The sequence below is a fragment of the Cottoperca gobio genome, chromosome 6 (genome assembly GCF_900634415.1).
Source record: "Cottoperca gobio chromosome 6, fCotGob3.1, whole genome shotgun sequence".
Taxonomy (NCBI): Eukaryota; Metazoa; Chordata; class Actinopteri; order Perciformes; family Bovichtidae; genus Cottoperca; species Cottoperca gobio.
In genome coordinates, this window is record NC_041360.1 from 23,521,107 (window position 1) to 23,538,159 (window position 17,053).

Consider the following 17,053-nt stretch of genomic DNA (forward strand, 5'->3'; position numbering starts at 1 on the left):
TTGTAACTATTTTTGATAAATTATACATTTTCCAAGCAAATATTCTCAAGTTTCAACTTCTCAATTGTGCTTATATTCTAATTAGAGTAAATATCTGTGTGTCGGGCTGTTGATTGGACGAAACTAGACATTTGTTGATTTTCAATGATATGTAAAACAAAAGAGGGAAATAAAAGTAAATATATTATACAAGAAAATAATTGAGAGGAGTGCTAGGGGTTCTCTTCATGTTTTATTCTCTGAGAAATAATTACACAGCTTCTTGCACAAATCTAGACTGTAAAAAATAATAATAATAATAATAATAATAATGCAAATCTCCGTAAAAGGTACTGCCAAATTTACATTCATAAAATAAATGTTCTGCTGTTTCAATGTGTTAATCCCAAAAATGTTGTTATGATCTACACCAAACACTTCTTAGAAATTAAAATGACACATTTAGAGTTGCCTGCAGTTAAAAAGTCATGATATCAAGCAGTAAACTACTAACACCCACTTCTGCGTGTGATAGAGGAGTTTTGATTTTGTCGAGTTGTGATTGGTCCTGAGACGATGGATCTCGTTTGCCGCTTTCTGATTGGCTGGTTGAGGCAGAGTGACGTGTTGGATGGACCAATGGGAGGCTGCCACACTGTGGTTAGGAGAGGTCCCGCTGTTTGCCTGAACGTCCCTCTTGCTCTTTCTCTAACATAACCGACCGCTCTGCTTCATTTGGCCCTGTCCAAGGAGCTCACAGCCGGGCTATCACGTCGCCGAAGAGCTGAAGCGATAGAGGAGGGCTGCCACAAACACCATTTGCATTTTTTAATTTTGTTAGTCAAACAGTTAATAGGCGTTTAAGATGTTGAGGGTGCTGGTCTTGGCCGCTCTCACCGGCTGCATCGGGGCCAGTGATGTGCATGATTACACGGATGATGATTTCGAAAGCAAAATTGGACTCCATGGACTGGCTCTGGTGGAGTTCTTCGCCCCTTGGTGAGTATTTTACATCTTTAAAATAGTTTTTTTTTACACGCTTTTGGAGAGACTACCTGAGCAATTAATCAGTTTGTTAAATAAGCTAACGTTAGTTAACGCTAGCTTAGTGGTGAGCAGTTCAGCTAACTGACGTTCACTTGCAAAACTTATACCGCTTTGAATGTATCTCGAGGGGAATAATTTAAGTAGTTTTATCATTTGCAAACTGCAACTCACTTAATGATCTGTAATCTTCCGTTTTATTGGCTAGTGACCAAACGTTAGCATGTTAGCTAGCAGCGGAACCTAGCTTTATTCATGTTTCGTTTAAATGCACCAGTGATTTAAAGACAACAATGATTTGACACTACATTAAAACATTAACTATGAAACATAAAGACAATTAGTCTTGATTTGCATTTTTATCTGCTGTGAATCATTTGCAATGGAAACTGCGTGCTAACTAGGCTATGAGGAAGTTAAAGGTGTGTCCTTTCCCCTGTTGTAACGTTCTGATTGGCCAGCGAAGTTTTGGTGTCCTCCTCTGATTGGCCCATGAGAGCTGTGACGTGTCACACTCTGCCATACTTCAACATCATTGGAAGTTATTCATAATATTTGTTAAGACGTTTAAATTACTCTTAATTGAACGAGAACATAATTCTTCAAGCAAAAATAGACTTACAAATTCCATTTATTCTATTACACAGAGAAAATAAGCAAACTCAGGCTTTTGTGACTTGTGATAGTTCTTTTTGCTGATATTTTATGCACCAAATAATACATTAAATGATTAACAGCTAATGCAGAGTGTTGGTGACAACTAACTATGCATTACTCTAAAGTTACACGATTTTCAAACACTTAAAGTTTTAATTTTACAAACCCTATTTACCTAAGAAGTTTCAAATTCCACAGGGCGAAGTCACTAGATCTCTTCAGGATTTTCGGCAAACTGAAACCTGAATACAGCTTTATTGTAACTTGACTGATCCATATCCTCTGTGTCCTTTAGGTGCGGTCATTGTAAACGGCTAGCACCTGAGTATGAGACAGCCGCCACACGTCTGAAAGGCATCGTCGCTCTGGTCAAGGTATTGCATAATGCAGTTCACTTAACTGTCTGTTTTATAAACGTGGCCTTCTGTACTGTAGTATGCTCTCTTTCTTCAGAAAGTGAATGATTTTTTCCCCCCCCGGTAGGTTGACTGCACAACCAGCAGCAACGTATGCAGCAAATATGGTGTCAGTGGTTACCCGACCCTGAAGATCTTTAGAGATGGAGATGAAACCGGTCCCTATGATGGTCCCAGAACTTCAGGTATTTGCCTCTGATGTGATTTTATTTATGAATTATTTTTTATAAAAGTCAAGGCTTGCACTTGCACAAATACTCCTGATATCTGTCACCTCAAGGTCATTTTGCTTTCTGCCTCTCTTTCATCTTCTGTCTGTGTTCTTTCCTCCTGCTCTCTGTAGATGGGATTGTCAGTTTCCTTAAAAAGCAGGCTGGACCAGCTTCTGTGGAGCTCAAGGCTGAGGCCGATTTTGTGAAGTTCACTTCAGAGCAAGACGCAAGTGTTGTCGGTGAGTTTCTGTTTGAATTTCAGTCACTGTTGGTGAAATTTGGAAACAACGGGACCATGGTTACTGCATCCTTATCTGAACGTGATTCATCTTTCCTTCCCAGGGTTCTTTGCTGATGAGAAGAGCACAGCACAGGCAGAGTTCACAAAGGCAGCCAATGCCTTGAGGGACAACTACCGCTTCGCCCACACCAACTCTGAGGCTCTCCTCCAGAGCCACGGCATTGACGGAGAGTAAGTAGCGCTTTCTGCCTTTAGTTCAGTCATCGTTCTTGCTTTGAGTGCTTGGGTGCAGATATTTGTAAAAATAACTTGCGCCTTTCACACATTTTATATCACTGGTGTAGCTGCCGTTTGTGCAGTAAAACCACAGTGACATTTCCTGTTCTTTTCGTTTACAGGGGAGTCATCCTTTTCCGCCCACCAAGACTCAACAACAAGTTTGAAGACTCCTCCGTCAGATACAGCGAGGACGTTTATACAAACAACAAAATCAAGAAGTTCATCCAGGACAACATGTGAGTGTTGATTCTGTTGAGGGAAGACATTGCCTTTTCTTTCTGCAGCGCACACTTCAGTTGTCTGTTTGGCAGTGGTAAAGCATACAGACCTCTTGCATAGTAAGCACATATTTACATGGCCCGGTGCCAACAGGACCTTGTGCAGTAGGTGAGGTGTCCACTCTGCAAACTCAGTCAGCGCTCGCGCAACTCTGGGAAAGGCAAAGTTTAAACTGTATTGACCGAGCGATGAACAAATACTGGTGCAATGACATTTTTGAGCTTAAATAAGGTAATTGAGTGATTTTATTTTAGAATAGAAAAACGACAAATGCAGTCTTTGCCGAGCATTGTGGCTGCATCGTTCTCTACGGCGCAGACTGAGGCTGTTCAGATAAACGATAGAGATTCAGAGTGATGCTTGCACGACAATTGATGAGAGGATCATTATCTTCAACCTCAGTATAGTGAACTATAATGAACCTGATGTTGAAAATAACACGTGGACTTAAGAGTGACATACATCATTACATCATGCTGTGTTCAAGGGCCCTTTAGACGACGTGGTGAAGTGCTTCCATATCGGTGCATTTTGATGTTTTTGGCATAAAGGGATCCACTTCAGTGCTTTCTTTATATTTTGCTCAGTATATGTGATAAGTGACTTTTTATTTAGTATGTTAAGCGCACGTATTGATAAAACTAACAAAAGATTACAGTAGTTGTTTGCATGTTCACCAGTGTTCCCTCTAACTAAAGTGGCGTCTTCCTGTATGTTTTGTCCACGTGACGAGATGCCCTATTCACTTTACTTTCACTTTGCTCCTGCCTGCCTCTTGTCTAAACACGACTTGCAGAACATTGAAGTCTGCAGAACATCAGCATGTTCGGTGTATTTCAACTCTGAACCGTAGAACATACTAAATGATTGCACTTGTTACACTGCTGTAATGTAATTATGTGGTTGTCCAGAACCGGTTAAAGGAGCGTGTTGGTTTAAATTCCTTTTGTAAACGATTCCTTCTTTCTCTTTTCAACCCAGCTTTGGAATCTGCCCCCACATGACGGACGACAACAAAGACCAGCTGAAGGGCAAAGACCTTCTGGTGGCTTATTATGATGTTGATTATGAAAAGAACCCCAAGGGCTCCAACTACTGGAGGAACAGGTAAGTGCCCCGGGCTGTTCTTTCCTCCTCGAGATCAAGTCACAGCTTTTTCTTTTCGTTTTTTAAACCCAAGTAGACGGTTTTCCTCACATTTTAATAACCCATTGTCAAGTAAAAGCAACACCTTTACACTTCATCTTCCAATTATTTTGACTCATTGCATCCTGAGCACGCTTTGTTGAACTAGTTTGTGACTTCATGGTCGAGTTTACTTCCACGTTTCACTCAATGTTCAAAAGCATGAATTTTAAACTTACCAAACTTTTAACATTTTGCAGGGTGATGAAGGTGTGCAAGGTCTTCCAGGATCAGGGCAAGAAGCTGAACTTTGCCGTGGCGAGCAAGAGCGCGTTCAGCCACGATGTGGCGGAGTTCGGTATGGATGGCATCTCAGAAGTGCCTGTGGTCGCCATTCGCACCAGCAAGGGAGACAAATTCGTCATGACCGAGGAGTTCTCGTAAGTCGAGTCAAATGTTGTTCTGCATATCAACTACTGAAATGTACCGCACATTATCAACCATTAAGAATGCTGAAATAACTATACATGTTACTCTGCTCGACATGAAGCGCCACCGTGTAACTCAGTACATGCATATTTAACAGTGCGGAGGTGCTCATTAGACCTCTGCATATAAAAACCAACAACAGTACAAGTCACTCGTTTCTGTGTGTCTGCAGGAGCCGAGGAATTAAAAGTTGTACATTAAAGTCTGATGAATGTTTCCAACCATTTACTGAAACGAGTTCTGTGTTTGTTCCACCAGTCGTGATGGAAAAGCTCTGGAGCGTTTCCTGCAGAATTACTTTGATGGCACGTTGAAGCGTTACCTTAAATCAGAGGCCGTCCCAGAAAACAACGATGGACCCGTCAAGGTGAGAAGAAAGATTCTTAATGTTTTGTGTTCATTTATTTTAATGGATTTTAGCGCAAAAGTTCCCAAAGTTTATCAACCATGTACTGAAGCACATGTCTGTTCCTCCGGCCCTGTGACTGTAAAGCCCGGTTAATATAAATAGCCTGGTGTCGCCGTGCACATGACTTCACGTACGGTCGTAAAAAGGTTTGTTGAAGTAAAAGCTTCTAATCGACCCCTAATGATTAAACTTGTGACGTCTGTCATTTGTTTCCAGGTTCTTGTGGCTGAGAACTTCGACTCGATCGTCAACGACAACAGCAAAGACGTGCTGATCGAGTTTTACGCTCCGTGGTGCGGACACTGCAAGAGCCTGGAGCCCAAATTCAACGAGCTGGGAGAGATGGTGAGGGAACGGAGATGGTGCTCTGACGCGTTTACGTCTGCATATTATAAAGAAACAGTTTGAGGTTGAATAGTGTTTGTCATGGTGCAGACAGTGTGAACAAGCTTATTAACGGTTTCTCTCCTCTGCGCCTAAAGCTCGCCAATGATCCCAACGTTGTCATTGCCAAGATGGACGCCACAGCAAACGATGTGCCATCTCCATATGAAGTCAGCGGGTGAGTCATGAGTCCTGTGTTTTACTCTGCAACCTGCGGAAGCCCTGAATGTTTGAGTCTTAGAAATGCTTCATTCAAGCAACACGATCACAAGTAGAACAAATACGATCGCGGCCGATGCGTCTCGACCACAAACGTCACGTCGTGTTAATGATTCTTATCAACCTTTTGCTTTTCCAGTTTCCCCACAATGTACTTCTCCCCAGCCGGAGATAAGAGGAACCCAAAGAAATACGAGGTGAGAATCTGCTTGACGTGATCTTTGAAACAAAGTAAACTCGTGTTTGTATCCGCTCCGCTAACGGGCCCTTCTCTCGTGTTGCAGGGAGGTCGCGAGGTGAGCGACTTCATCGCCTACCTGAAGAAGGAGTCCGCCAACCCCCTGGTGATGGAGCCCAAGAAGGACGACGACGACAAGACGGAGCTATAAAAGCTCCAAACAGAAACTCAGCGTCCCCACTACAACAGGAGGATTGGAGAAATCCATGCAAAGAAAGAACTAAATTATATTCCACTCTCTTAGTGAACTACCGAATGCTCTGAGGCCAAGTTGAGAGACTGGGCCCTTCCTTTAGGTCCTCCGCTGCTCTGGGAAAACTGTGGAAGGTGGACAGGGCCTGCCTGATGTTTAAAAACTAATTCTTAGGGAAGAGGGGACAGCTTTTTTTGAAAATTGAGATTTTTCTTTCCCTTGGTGTGTCTACTGCACCTCAGGCTGATGCACTTTGACTCCCGTCTCCAGTCATCTGCCGCCTTTTTGTTTTTTCTGTTGTCACAGGGGGTAATGGTAATGGTGAATTCCTTTTTGTTTTTGTAACGCGTCTTTTGTTTTTGTACATTTGGAAGGATTGTGAAATAAAAAGGCCCACAAACCAAAACACAACGTATGATGTATGACCTTCATTGATGAACAGCAGCGTTTTATCATCCTGCCTTCTTGTAGTCCCCAAGTGTTGTATTGGGTCATTGCAATTAGTGATCGAGATGCTTAAGTGTAAAATCTGTAAAACCTAAATAAGCTTTAACAATTTATCATGTGGCTATAAAAACTACATTAAATTTAGATGGGGAATAGACTATTAATCCTGTCATACACAATAGTAACCATAAAATGAATATATACAGAATTATCAAGAGCAAACTGGTTCATTCACAAAGAATGCATCAAAACTGAGTCTGTGCAAACACTTTTATTGAACTACTTTAGTCTCAATAACAATTCTGTACAAGCAATCTCCTCTTCCAATCGATAAAACTTATGATGCAACACAGGAAGTTCCAGATCCAAGACATGTGGTTTCACAGGAACCTGATTCCTGCTCCAAACTGGAAACCATCACAGATCCTGCAAACGAGGAAATCAGTTGCCCTCAAAGCAAGAATCAGATTATTTCCGGTGCATGTTAAAGGGATAGTTCGGCTTATTTGAAGTGGAGTTGTATGAGGTAGTAATCCAGTCGGTGTATAGTGACCGTCGGTACAGAAGCTCAGCGATGCTACCAGCCTCCATCGACACAAACATAAGTTTCACTTGAGGCCTAATGTATTTTAGAAATATATCTTGTTATATTAACATATCTGACAAAGACCTGGCATCTGGCAGGACTAATAAACCCAAAGTCATTTAATTTGGCCCGACTCGTTCATGGTGATAATATACCTCATACAACCCCTCTTCATTTCATCTGAGCGTTCCCTTTAAGGACACTATACATGGAACATGTGCTCTTACCATGTGTCTGTTATGTGTATCTACATAGTTGTAGCTCGACATTGCACACTCATTTCTGCAGTATTTCCCACATGTAAGTGTGTGTGTGTGAGTGTGTGTGTGTGAGTGATGCAGCGGTGAGTGTTCAGTCCTAACCGGGCCTACCTGTCTCCACTCTGGACTCCCATGGGAATGCAGTAATTCAGCTCCAGCCTGGCAATGTTTCCCAAACGCAGCACAAGGCCCACTCCATATGACCAACGGATGCATTCTGCAAGTTTCCTCAAATGTGCTTTTGGCCCCTCACCTGAGTGAAAGCAGACGTATAACCTCAGACAGACAGAGAAGCAAGGGAAAACCCTGCATCACCAGTGTGAGCTCTGAAATCAGGTCCGTTTCTAAACACTCACCATAGTTGAGGTTACAAAGGTTTCCGGCATTGAGGAAGAAGTGTGTTCTGAAGAGGTCGCCGAAGCCCCCCCTGCCTGGTCTGAAGGGTAGAGGGGTGTAGAGGTGGAGGCCTCCAGCCCAGTAGCCCTCTCCTCCAAGGTAGTCGCCTGCCATATCAGTAATTCCAGCACACAATCTTTCAATAAACCATCAAACTCTGTCTGGTTACCAAGAAACTGAGCCAAGTTAATGTCTCACCTTCACTCTGTGGGCCCATACTGTACATACTGAATCCCCTGATGCTGGTGGGGCCACCGAGATAGAACCTGCGGGGGGGGGGGGGACAAATGTTATTAGTTATTTATTAGTATATAATATCTGCAATGTCGATTAAAAGAAACTCCTATAACTACAGAACCTGCCTGAGAATCATCATCAGGTACGTTGCAAACAGGAACTACTAATAGTTCATTCAGCAAAGTTTTAATGGAGCCAATTTGCCAAAATGTAAACAAAATATAGAACAAGACTTCAACAACCCCGGTCTGCTGGATAATGTCAGTGCCGTGCTGCGTCGTATTCCTGTACCTGTCTGCGATGCTTGTTGGTTTGTCACCGATGGGTAGAAGCAACCCGCCCCACAATGAGGCGGAAAGGACCTGGAGGAGAAAGTGTTTCGTAAAGTGCACAGACAGAAGTACAAATAATAATATATGTCTGGCTTAAGAAGCACAACTCAATTATTTACTAGGACCGTGTACCATGGCCCAGTAAAACTGCACTAAGTGCTTTTAGATGAGGTCATTTGTTAAATGCAAAGAGTAGAAACTCACTGAGTCCCAGAAGAGAGTTTTGTTGAGCTGGATCTCAAAGTCCTCCTTCAGGAAACTGGCGTCTCCCCCGGTGTAACCAGCGAGTTCCTACACATCGAAACACAAAACGTCAACCTGGTGCACAACATTTTAAAACCTCCCGGCTGTACGCTTCCAGCAGCTCGCCAAGTTACTGCTTACGTCTGTCATTACTTCATACTTTGATCCTATTAGACCATTTGTGTGAAATCGTCACAATTAGCATATCAACTCTTGAGTTATGGTTTTGTGAGGTCACAGTGACCTTTGACTCCCAAAATCGAATTAGTTCATCCAAGCCAATGTGCCACATCTGAAGGACGTCCCTCCAGGCTCCAGACAACGGACAACGTGACAACATAACATCTGGTAAACATTCAAACATCGTGCTAAACGACGAACCTGATGGATCTTCAGCAGGGCACCTTTCCGGGGTATGATGGAGGAGTTTCTGGTGTCGATGACCATCGAATGCTGAAAAGACAAGAAAGACACAACTTCTGCTCAACACTGCGTTATGACTACAGAGTATTATGGGATATCCAGTCATTCCCCAGCGCAGTTCATATCCCTCACACAATGCTACTGGAATGTAAGAGACGAATACCGAAAGGGAGGACTTGAGGGAATGGCCGCTCTCCTCCCGGACGGCAAACGAGGCAGTGCGAGCCAGACAGCCCAGCTCTCTCCACACTCCCTCCCACTTCAGCGTTTGGTTGGTCTTCCACACCGGGAACTGTGGGTGGTGAATTGGTAATAAGACACCAGTTTATCATCCATTGTTTGTGACACAGCAACTGGCTCTGTGAGAGACCTCCATCTTAATCCATCTCAGGACTTCTTCATGCTTTCTGTCCCAAACGTCAGTACGGGGATTGGAAATGTGTATTCTGCACCGTCGGCATGGAATATTAAACGATCTCGTTAAATGCTTTTAAATCCAAGATGGAATAATTAAAAGAAAATTCTTTAAGATGTCAATGTTTTGAAATGTGAGGTTCTTTTACGACGTGTTTCTGTTCATGCTGCTGTCTCGACCAGTTCTCCCTCGAAAAAGAGATAATTGTTCTCAACGGGACTGTCCTGGTTCAGTAAAGAAAGAAAACTAAAGATAGGTAAGACAACAGAGTCCCCAGAACCGGACGTGATGGTCCCTAACAGAGCGTTTTCTCTTAACTGCACAAAATGAATAGAAACAGTATTTACGCTCAGTTCTCCAGAGACGCCTCGATCCGTCTCCCTCAGCGAGCTCCATGGAAACTGACCTGTTACTTTGTACACGTTGAGTGAGATACTGGAAGAGAAAAGAAGACATGTCAAAGCCCTGCTGGGACTCCTCTGAGGTTACAGAACGTAGTTACTGCTTAGAGTCTTCGGGCCGTCACTGATGGAGCCGGATCTACATCTCAAGTATCAGGAGTCACCTGATCTGCCTAACGTCAGACCTCAACCATCAGGGCAGTAACAAGAAGCTCATGCACTTCTAGAATCAAATGCATCTTCCGCACATTTCATCGGCGTCTTAAGAGAAAGTAGTTTCGTCTTATTATTCAACCACAGATTGAAGCATTGGTGCGTTTGTCTTTATGAGGCCAGACTACACAAACATGCTGCACACGGACACATTACACACGTCATCCCTCCAACCTGCAGTCTTTGGTGAAAGTGTTTTCAACGTTCTTGCACGCTGGTCGTGGCGTGAGCTACAGTCATTTTAAATGAGATTATTACATAAGCATGGAAGGATTATTTGACTGCTGAATGTGCATGTACTGAACAACACTGCTAATTCACTGGTTGATGCAATTAGCAGTCTGTCTTAAGTCTATCACTTGTTGAGATTCTGTTATTTATTCCTCATGTTGTTGCATGTGAGACGGTAACGCTGCCGTCTCGGCCCGGACGAATGAGCCTTCCTGCAGACGCAGAAGACACGCATGCATACCATGTATCAACGTGGTCAGACATAGAAACCATAGTGTATTTTTCTGAAGCTGTATATATCTTACTTGCGTTCAAAGTTTCCAGGTTGGGGTTTGAAGAAGGACAGGCCGTACGATGTCTCTTTGGTGCCGTAGGAGAACTGGAAGGTCATTTTCTCTGCTCGACCTAATGCGTTGGGTAACTTCAGGCCCAGCACCTGAAATTAAAGCAGATGAGGATCTTATGGAAAACCTCGAATTCAACATCGGGAAATGATCTTTAACCAGAAACCAGCGTAAGCAGCGCAGGACGACACTATCGTTTGGAGTCTGTGGCCTCACCATGCTTCCTTCATTGTTTCCAACCATGGTGTTGTAGCTGCCCGTCATCCGTCTCAGCTCTGTGACTTCAAACGTCACATCGAGGCCGTTGGGGAGAGCACCCTCCCCTGAAGAGACGAGGAAACAGAACATCGAGATGATTGTATGTTTGGTATGTAACAGGCAATCATTACTATATTTAATCAGAAGACCGTGCAGCGATTGGCACTACCTCGCGACGTGTCAATAACAACTTCAACTTTTCGGAAGATACCAAGACGCAGCAGCTTCTGTCGGGCTTCGTGGGACCTTCGCATCACCTGCGCGACACATTGAAGCATGTTTTGATGCCAGTAACAGCTTCTCACGAGCATGAACTGAACAAGCATTGATAAGTACGGCTGTATTAACGTGCACCTACATCAATCAAGTTCTTTGCCCGGAAGACTTCTGCGATTTCATAAGTCAACAGGTCCTCCTTGGTTCTTCCGAGCCCATCTATGTGCACTTGTTGAACTACGACCTGGACAGCAGAAGAGGCAGACAGCATTAGGAACATTAACAACACCCAAAAATAAATACAGAATATTAATTTTACAACAAAAACACACCAAATATTATACATTTTCTATCAAATGAACACTAAAGCTGCAGTTTGCTGGCATTTCAGGTTGTGTTTTAGATTTAATTAAGGAGCAAAACTAATCTTACATTCTTGTTTTCAAGAACTTCTTGCTTTGACTCGTTCTCAATCTCGGGAAGCTCGATGTCGTCAGGTTGGACTCCTAACTCTGGCCCTCGCATGGGCAGAGGGTCCAGGCTCTGCAACACAGACACATGAGGGGAAAACGTGTTTTAAAACAGCAGGTTGAATATAAATAAGAGTTCTCAGGAGCTGTACATGCACTGAGGTCAAGTGGAAATGTTGAATGAGTTTACATTCTGTAATTACACACATAATATAATATATGATCCTGGGAATGTAGTATTCCCCACAACAGCATGAACAGTTCATAGCATGAATGAGAGGACAAAACAATTGATGTAAACAACACCCAGAGTGTAATCTGTCTCCAACAGTGCAGCGAGACTACAGTGTGTGCAGGAGCCACTAGCATCACTGTGTATATGTAAACACACAGCAGACACCGAGTCTTTACGTTTCATTGTAAAGTTACAAATTAACTAACAGCGAATGAATTGTCTCGCCACAGATCCGAAAGCCTTGCTGGACCTCTTGCTGTACAGTGTGGGCCTTTTCCTTGCAGCACAGTCGCTGTCAGATATCTAACTGAACACACGGAGAGGTCAAAGCCCTCGCGAGCACGGTCACCGGACTGTTGCTTACCCTGGCGTGGACGGTGCCCATGCTGAGCTCCGCAGGGCGCTGTCCCGGTAAATGTGTGCGAAACTTTGCGTAGATAAATACCTACTAATTTAACCTACAAGAAACCGGAGGAGGAAGGCGAGGAGGCTCGCGAGGCGCCGTAAAAGGAGGTGGCTACGTCACTTCCGGACCACGCCCTCCTGCTGGGGCACGTTCATCACGTCAACGCTGCAAAATGTTAAAACCTTTAATTATGTAGAAATAAATACCTGTGATACCACTGAAGTACTATTACTGTTGTGATTATGTTATATTACATAATTAGAGAGGAATAAAGCTACCATTATAATATATAAATATATGACTAAATAAAATAAGAAATAAATAAATGTATTAAATTATCAAATAAATGTGTAGGTTAATTTGAAAATGACATTAATAATGGCTTAAGTGACACCATCAAGGCACACCCCAGCATTTACATATGTGTGAAGAAATACATTAAACAAATTAAAATGGAAAATAATTCAATAGGAAATTGGGCAATAATTAAATGTGAAAATAAAAAACAAATGTATTAATTTTTCTATTTCTGTGCATATTTATTTATTTTCAAATTAACTGACGATTGAGGCTTTTATTCCAAAAAAAATGTATTTCTTATTTAATTTCTTCCTTATTGAGTCATTTATTTATTTATTATAATGGCAAATTTAGTCATACATTATGTCTTATTAACACTACATTTATTATCAAAAATACTACTGATGATGAGGATAAGGTTTTTGCAATGAAACTATTTATTAAATCAAGGTATTAGCTTCTTTATTTTAAATTCATATAGTGATTGCCAAAGATAATTTCATATTTTAAAATGTCTTTGCCTGATTAATTTAACAACAATGCTGAGGAGTAAAGTGTTGTCATGTTAGGTAAAACATACAGTTTAAAATGTATCTTTGACTTGAAAATATAAAAACTACCTGACTCAGAATACATATTAGCAGTTTAATTACAAGAATTATACAAAAGAATTCAAATTTTACAAGACACAGTTCAACAGTATATCGTGGAAGTTCACAGTTGTTCGTATGTTGCTGAGCATCTTTGTAGGCCTTGACTCCTGTAACAACAAAATTATACAAAATTTACCTTCATAATATGGTGATTTTTGCTGTTTAGATTTTATAAGCTGCTCTTACGCTTCTGTTTTGAAGGTCACGTGGGATATTCTGTCTTCATTTACACCTTCGGGACATTCATTAATGTCCGTAATGCCCAGTGTGGTCAGAGCTGTGGGGGAAAGGCTCTGTGAGTATTTGTTTTAATCCACAGTCATTTTGCTAAAAGTACACAAAAGTGAATTAAATAGGCTACTGCATATTAAATAAATACTGTATAATTATTGGTTCTAAAAAATAAAAAATGCATTCAATTGGTTTATTATTTTCTCTTTATTTTGCCAAAATAAATAACAATTATGTGTTTAATCATATTGAAAGTATGTACAGTGCCAGCCTTTCTGCCCCTGAGCCTTATCGTGCCCCCGTCCTGTGCTTACCCTGCTTGTATTGGGCAAAAGTAATGTATTTTTGATTAGATGGGTCCAGTATCCCGAAGACTGCATCCAGGTTGGAGTTGTTGAACAGATTCGGCCCTTTCACACCACTCTGCTGAGAAATCTTCAGTTGCTCCAGCTGCTCGACAAGAAACTCTCTGGGATTCTCTGAATAAAACAATAAATTAATACTTGTTCAGTTATTATGGTGCATATATTGAGTTTCTGGTGTTAAGCTTTAGGGAAAGATTGCAGCAACCAAAATATTAGGACAGAGCCACAATATAATCAAACTGAACAATAAAGGGGTGGGAAATATGCAAAACTAATATTTTATTTTAACACACTCTGTAGACAATATGTTCAAGAGAACAACAGTATCTGTGCTGCGTTAAGAGTTGTGACCTCAAACTGTGAGACACATCACAGCAAAAGACAAAATGTGTCATTATTACAGCATATTATCCTTATTTCTATTCTTTCCATCTAGCAACAGTAGAGTCAGAAAGGATGCAATCCTAATCCGGCACACATACAGTTAAATAACGCAGATTAGTGAATACAAAGGGAACCAAAAACTAGCATGTGTGTTATAATGCGAGTTAGCTAGCTAGCTTTTGCAAAACAAACATAGCGTTTTTCAGCCCAGGGTGTTAAAGTTGTTGTGTCTACAACAGAAATAAGCTCTGACCAGGTCTGTAAAAGAAGAGCATGCTGCTCAGGTTGTCCATGAGCTCGATAATTCTGTGTTTCTTGAGATAATCAGCGGCGTCTTTCTCTCTTTGCGTCGCCATCTTTTCCACTTCCCGTTTGTTTTGACTTGTTGCTATGATACGCCAACATCGCGCTGCTGAGTGGAGCGCGCGCGCCCACACGTTGGTATTTTATAATGAGTCTGTGTCACATGCTTCGTTTAATAACTTTTAAAAATGTTTTTTTTTATGGTGCTATATTGTTTAAATTCCTGAACATGGTTTCTTATGAATATGGAATTTACCAAAAAATTATAAAGTTATGATATATACAGCAATCAATCATATCATATACCAAAATCACATTAAATACATATATAAATATTCAGTTTGAATCTTTCTAACACAAGTTTTGGAATATCTTGGAATATCCTTCATTAATCATCACCCAAAACTAACCCTAATTTTAGCTTTAAACTAAAAGTAAAGCCGCACACAGAAAAAGCTAAAGTAGGCCAGATGTCAAATCACCTTATGGTTAAATAATAATAATGATGAATTGTTTCATCAAGGAGTCATTATTAAAGCATCTTTAAATCTTTTTACCTTACTGATTAGTCTGTTATCAATTATCAAAATTGTTGATCATTTATTAGTATTTCCACAAACAACACAAAGTAATGACGAAGGTTTAGTATGATATTTTTTATTTCAAAGACATGTCTGCTAGGGGAATAACCTTTGAATATAACAGAATAACTTTTATCGTGTTCATAAAGCGTTCTCTTACATATTTCATCACTCGAGTCTGAAAGTGCAAACACATTCAAAAAAGGATAAATTAACTATTTTTTTATATAAACCATCCCAAGAGGATCCTTATCCCGAGGAGCCAGACGCCAACAGTGCAGCGTTTTATTCCACTTCTGTTTGCTGTACTAGAAGAAACCATCAAACACTGAAATGATCCATTTGCAGATGTCCCAGAAATGACTTCACTCCCAGGCACGTAGCAACAATCTGCTTGATTGAGTGTCCATCACACAGAGGACGTGTAATTCCAGATCAGTCCACCTTTTGTTCTGCTTTCAGCGCCTGTAACGCAGCAGCAGCAGCTTCTTCTCTGACTTTGTGGCCTCGCAGTTCAGTCAAAAGCTCCCCAGGCTTTGGTGGGGTCTCTGGTATACTCTGAAAGAAAGATGACAAACAGTAAGTTGTTGTTTCTCTGTTTTACCACAGACAGAAAATATTGGGAAAGCAAATTTTGGAACACAGATTTCTCTTTTTATATTATAATGTATGCATACCGGTTTTTAATAAAATATACATGGGGAAAAACAATCTGACTGGTTCAACCCTACCTATAGAAGACCATATTTGGCATTATAGCCCAGTTTTTATGTTCATTCTCTGTCAACTTTCATGTGAAGCACTCGGCGCGTGTAATGTGTTTATTGTAAACCACTTTGAGCTGCATGTCCTGTATGAAAGGTGCTACATAAATAAAGTTCATTATTGTTATTTAACCTACAGAAAACAGAGACTGGTAAAAACAAAGGGTTAATTCAGCCCCTCACCAGATCAGGTAGGTAGTACTGGTGGACGACTTGTGCTCCTGCAAACATGGCCAGCATGCTGGCACCAAGCGTACTCATGTACCGAGGCCAAGACACACCAGCTGGCATCTTCACAGACTTCTGGAGAAAAAGATATTACAATAGTAAACAAATCAAAATGTTATGCCAGAAAGAAGCATCTAGATTTGAAGTCAAATAAAAGGTTTTATTGCCCAGTAAAAAGTACTATTGTCTATTAAATACAATAAAATAATGCCTCATAATCAGGGGCATCATATAATTAGACAGTCTGATTAATCACAAATGGGATCCTGTATAGCCTGTATGAGTACTATCATATGCATGCTTGTATACATATCATACATGTACTAACGTTATATATGACACATCCTGCACAGTAAACCCAGTGACAGGAAAGCTACTGTGAATGTCTGATTAGCCCGGATGTAACAGTTAGCAGGGCGAAAACTCTCAAACAGTGACAGAGGAATAGACACACACTTACATATAGTGATGCTAGTAAGTCCTCACCTTGTTATTTCAATAAAAAAACGCAATGTGAGGCTAATTCTCACCATCTGAAACCCAACTGTCTGTCATTGGGACGAGCAGGTCATGCTGTTTAGCTAACCCGGAGATCCTTTAAAAGATGGACGAGCTCTCACTCTGCCTCTATTTACGGATACCACAAAGGTTAAAACTACATTTCCCCCTGCATGCTCTGCTTTGTGAATTTATTGGTTAAAGTAGATTGTAATAGCTTTTTAGAAATGAAAAACACTTTCTTTTTATGTCACTATTCTGGGATGCTTGGTGGTATGTGCTACATTTAACATGAGGATGTGTTGTTGACTATGCTCGCTAAGCACACAGCATGCTATACTATCTTTTAACCTTACATTATTGTGACAATTTAAGACAGGTGCATTGGTGAAGCTGAAAAAAGAGTGAATAATATGTGAAGGGTTCAGATATGGACTTTTTTTTAGCATTTGTGTGTATTTTTAACTGG

General features: G+C 41.1%; 4 protein-coding genes across 8 annotated transcripts; 1 reads left to right on the plus strand and 3 right to left on the minus strand.

The window, feature by feature from the left end:
• Positions 1-673: 673 nt before the first annotated feature.
• pdia3 (protein disulfide isomerase family A, member 3) lies at positions 674-6,575 on the plus strand. The gene is made up of 13 exons (XM_029433939.1): positions 674-978; positions 1,976-2,054; positions 2,164-2,281; positions 2,440-2,547; positions 2,651-2,780; positions 2,948-3,064; positions 4,089-4,214; positions 4,493-4,672; positions 4,980-5,088; positions 5,347-5,475; positions 5,613-5,692; positions 5,873-5,930; positions 6,018-6,575. The coding sequence occupies exons 1-13, from the start codon at positions 845-847 to the stop codon at positions 6,120-6,122; spliced, it is 1,473 nt and encodes a 490-aa protein (XP_029289799.1). The 5' UTR covers positions 674-844; the 3' UTR covers positions 6,123-6,575.
• A 298-nt stretch (positions 6,576-6,873) lies between these two features.
• samm50 (SAMM50 sorting and assembly machinery component) lies at positions 6,874-12,392 on the minus strand. Of its 2 annotated transcripts, none has more exons than XM_029433941.1 (15): positions 12,236-12,392; positions 11,599-11,709; positions 11,309-11,410; positions 11,120-11,207; positions 10,909-11,015; positions 10,654-10,784; positions 9,851-9,938; positions 9,252-9,380; positions 9,047-9,118; positions 8,627-8,713; positions 8,382-8,452; positions 8,052-8,119; positions 7,814-7,960; positions 7,569-7,710; positions 6,874-7,037 (listed from the first exon to the last, which is right to left on the minus strand). In XM_029433941.1, the coding sequence occupies exons 1-15, from the start codon at positions 12,254-12,256 to the stop codon at positions 6,992-6,994; spliced, it is 1,410 nt and encodes a 469-aa protein (XP_029289801.1). In that variant the 5' UTR covers positions 12,257-12,392; the 3' UTR covers positions 6,874-6,991. The 2 variants fall into 2 exon arrangements, with proteins under 2 accessions (XP_029289801.1, XP_029289800.1); XM_029433940.1 differs by having other exon boundaries at positions 7,814-7,969.
• Positions 12,393-13,208: 816 nt separating this feature from the next.
• Positions 13,209-14,612, minus strand: efcab10 (EF-hand calcium binding domain 10). The gene is made up of 4 exons (XM_029434416.1): positions 14,464-14,612; positions 13,776-13,940; positions 13,417-13,507; positions 13,209-13,337 (listed from the first exon to the last, which is right to left on the minus strand). Exons 1-4 carry the CDS (start codon positions 14,564-14,566, stop codon positions 13,292-13,294), a joined length of 405 nt encoding a protein of 134 aa, XP_029290276.1. The 5' UTR covers positions 14,567-14,612; the 3' UTR covers positions 13,209-13,291.
• A 533-nt stretch (positions 14,613-15,145) lies between these two features.
• On the minus strand, positions 15,146-16,716 carry uqcc6 (ubiquinol-cytochrome c reductase complex assembly factor 6). 4 transcript variants are annotated; one of them, XM_029434728.1, is made up of 3 exons: positions 16,573-16,716; positions 16,042-16,161; positions 15,146-15,652 (listed from the first exon to the last, which is right to left on the minus strand). In XM_029434728.1, exons 2-3 carry the CDS (start codon positions 16,147-16,149, stop codon positions 15,530-15,532), a joined length of 231 nt encoding a protein of 76 aa, XP_029290588.1. In that variant the 5' UTR covers positions 16,150-16,161; positions 16,573-16,716; the 3' UTR covers positions 15,146-15,529. The 4 variants fall into 4 exon arrangements, with proteins under 4 accessions (XP_029290588.1, XP_029290590.1, XP_029290589.1 ...); XM_029434730.1 differs by having other exon boundaries at positions 16,042-16,158; positions 16,573-16,692; XM_029434729.1 differs by having other exon boundaries at positions 16,547-16,692.
• Between the last annotated feature and the right edge of the window lie 337 nt (positions 16,717-17,053).

What these genes read in the sequence shown, in the direction of transcription:
- pdia3 (XM_029433939.1), top strand. Translation starts at nt 845, where the DNA reads ATGTTGAGGGTGCTGGTCTTGGCCGCTCTCACCGGCTGCATCGGGGCC. An exon ending in TGATGGTCCCAGAACTTCAG is followed by an intron (nt 2,282 to 2,439) that starts GTATTTGCCTCT and finishes TGCTCTCTGTAG; the next exon opens with ATGGGATTGTCAGTTTCCTT. An exon ending in TCAACGAGCTGGGAGAGATG is followed by an intron (nt 5,476 to 5,612) that starts GTGAGGGAACGG and finishes CTGCGCCTAAAG; the next exon opens with CTCGCCAATGATCCCAACGT.
- efcab10 (XM_029434416.1), bottom strand. Translation starts at nt 14,566, where the DNA reads ATGGCGACGCAAAGAGAGAAAGACGCCGCTGATTATCTCAAGAAACAC. An exon ending in GCTCTTCTTTTACAGACCTG is followed by an intron (nt 13,941 to 14,463) that starts GTCAGAGCTTAT and finishes TGTTTTATTCAG; the next exon opens with AGAATCCCAGAGAGTTTCTT. An exon ending in GTGACCTTCAAAACAGAAGC is followed by an intron (nt 13,338 to 13,416) that starts GTAAGAGCAGCT and finishes TTGTTGTTACAG; the next exon opens with GAGTCAAGGCCTACAAAGAT.
- samm50 (XM_029433940.1), bottom strand. Translation starts at nt 12,256, where the DNA reads ATGGGCACCGTCCACGCCAGG. An exon ending in AAGTTCTTGAAAACAAGAAT is followed by an intron (nt 11,411 to 11,598) that starts GTAAGATTAGTT and finishes TCTGCTGTCCAG; the next exon opens with GTCGTAGTTCAACAAGTGCA. An exon ending in GCGTCTCTGGAGAACTGAGC is followed by an intron (nt 9,381 to 9,850) that starts GTAAATACTGTT and finishes CACCACCCACAG; the next exon opens with TTCCCGGTGTGGAAGACCAA.
- uqcc6 (XM_029434727.1), bottom strand. An exon ending in AGTACTACCTACCTGATCTG is followed by an intron (nt 15,653 to 16,041) that starts GTGAGGGGCTGA and finishes TCTTTCTTTCAG; the next exon opens with AGTATACCAGAGACCCCACC.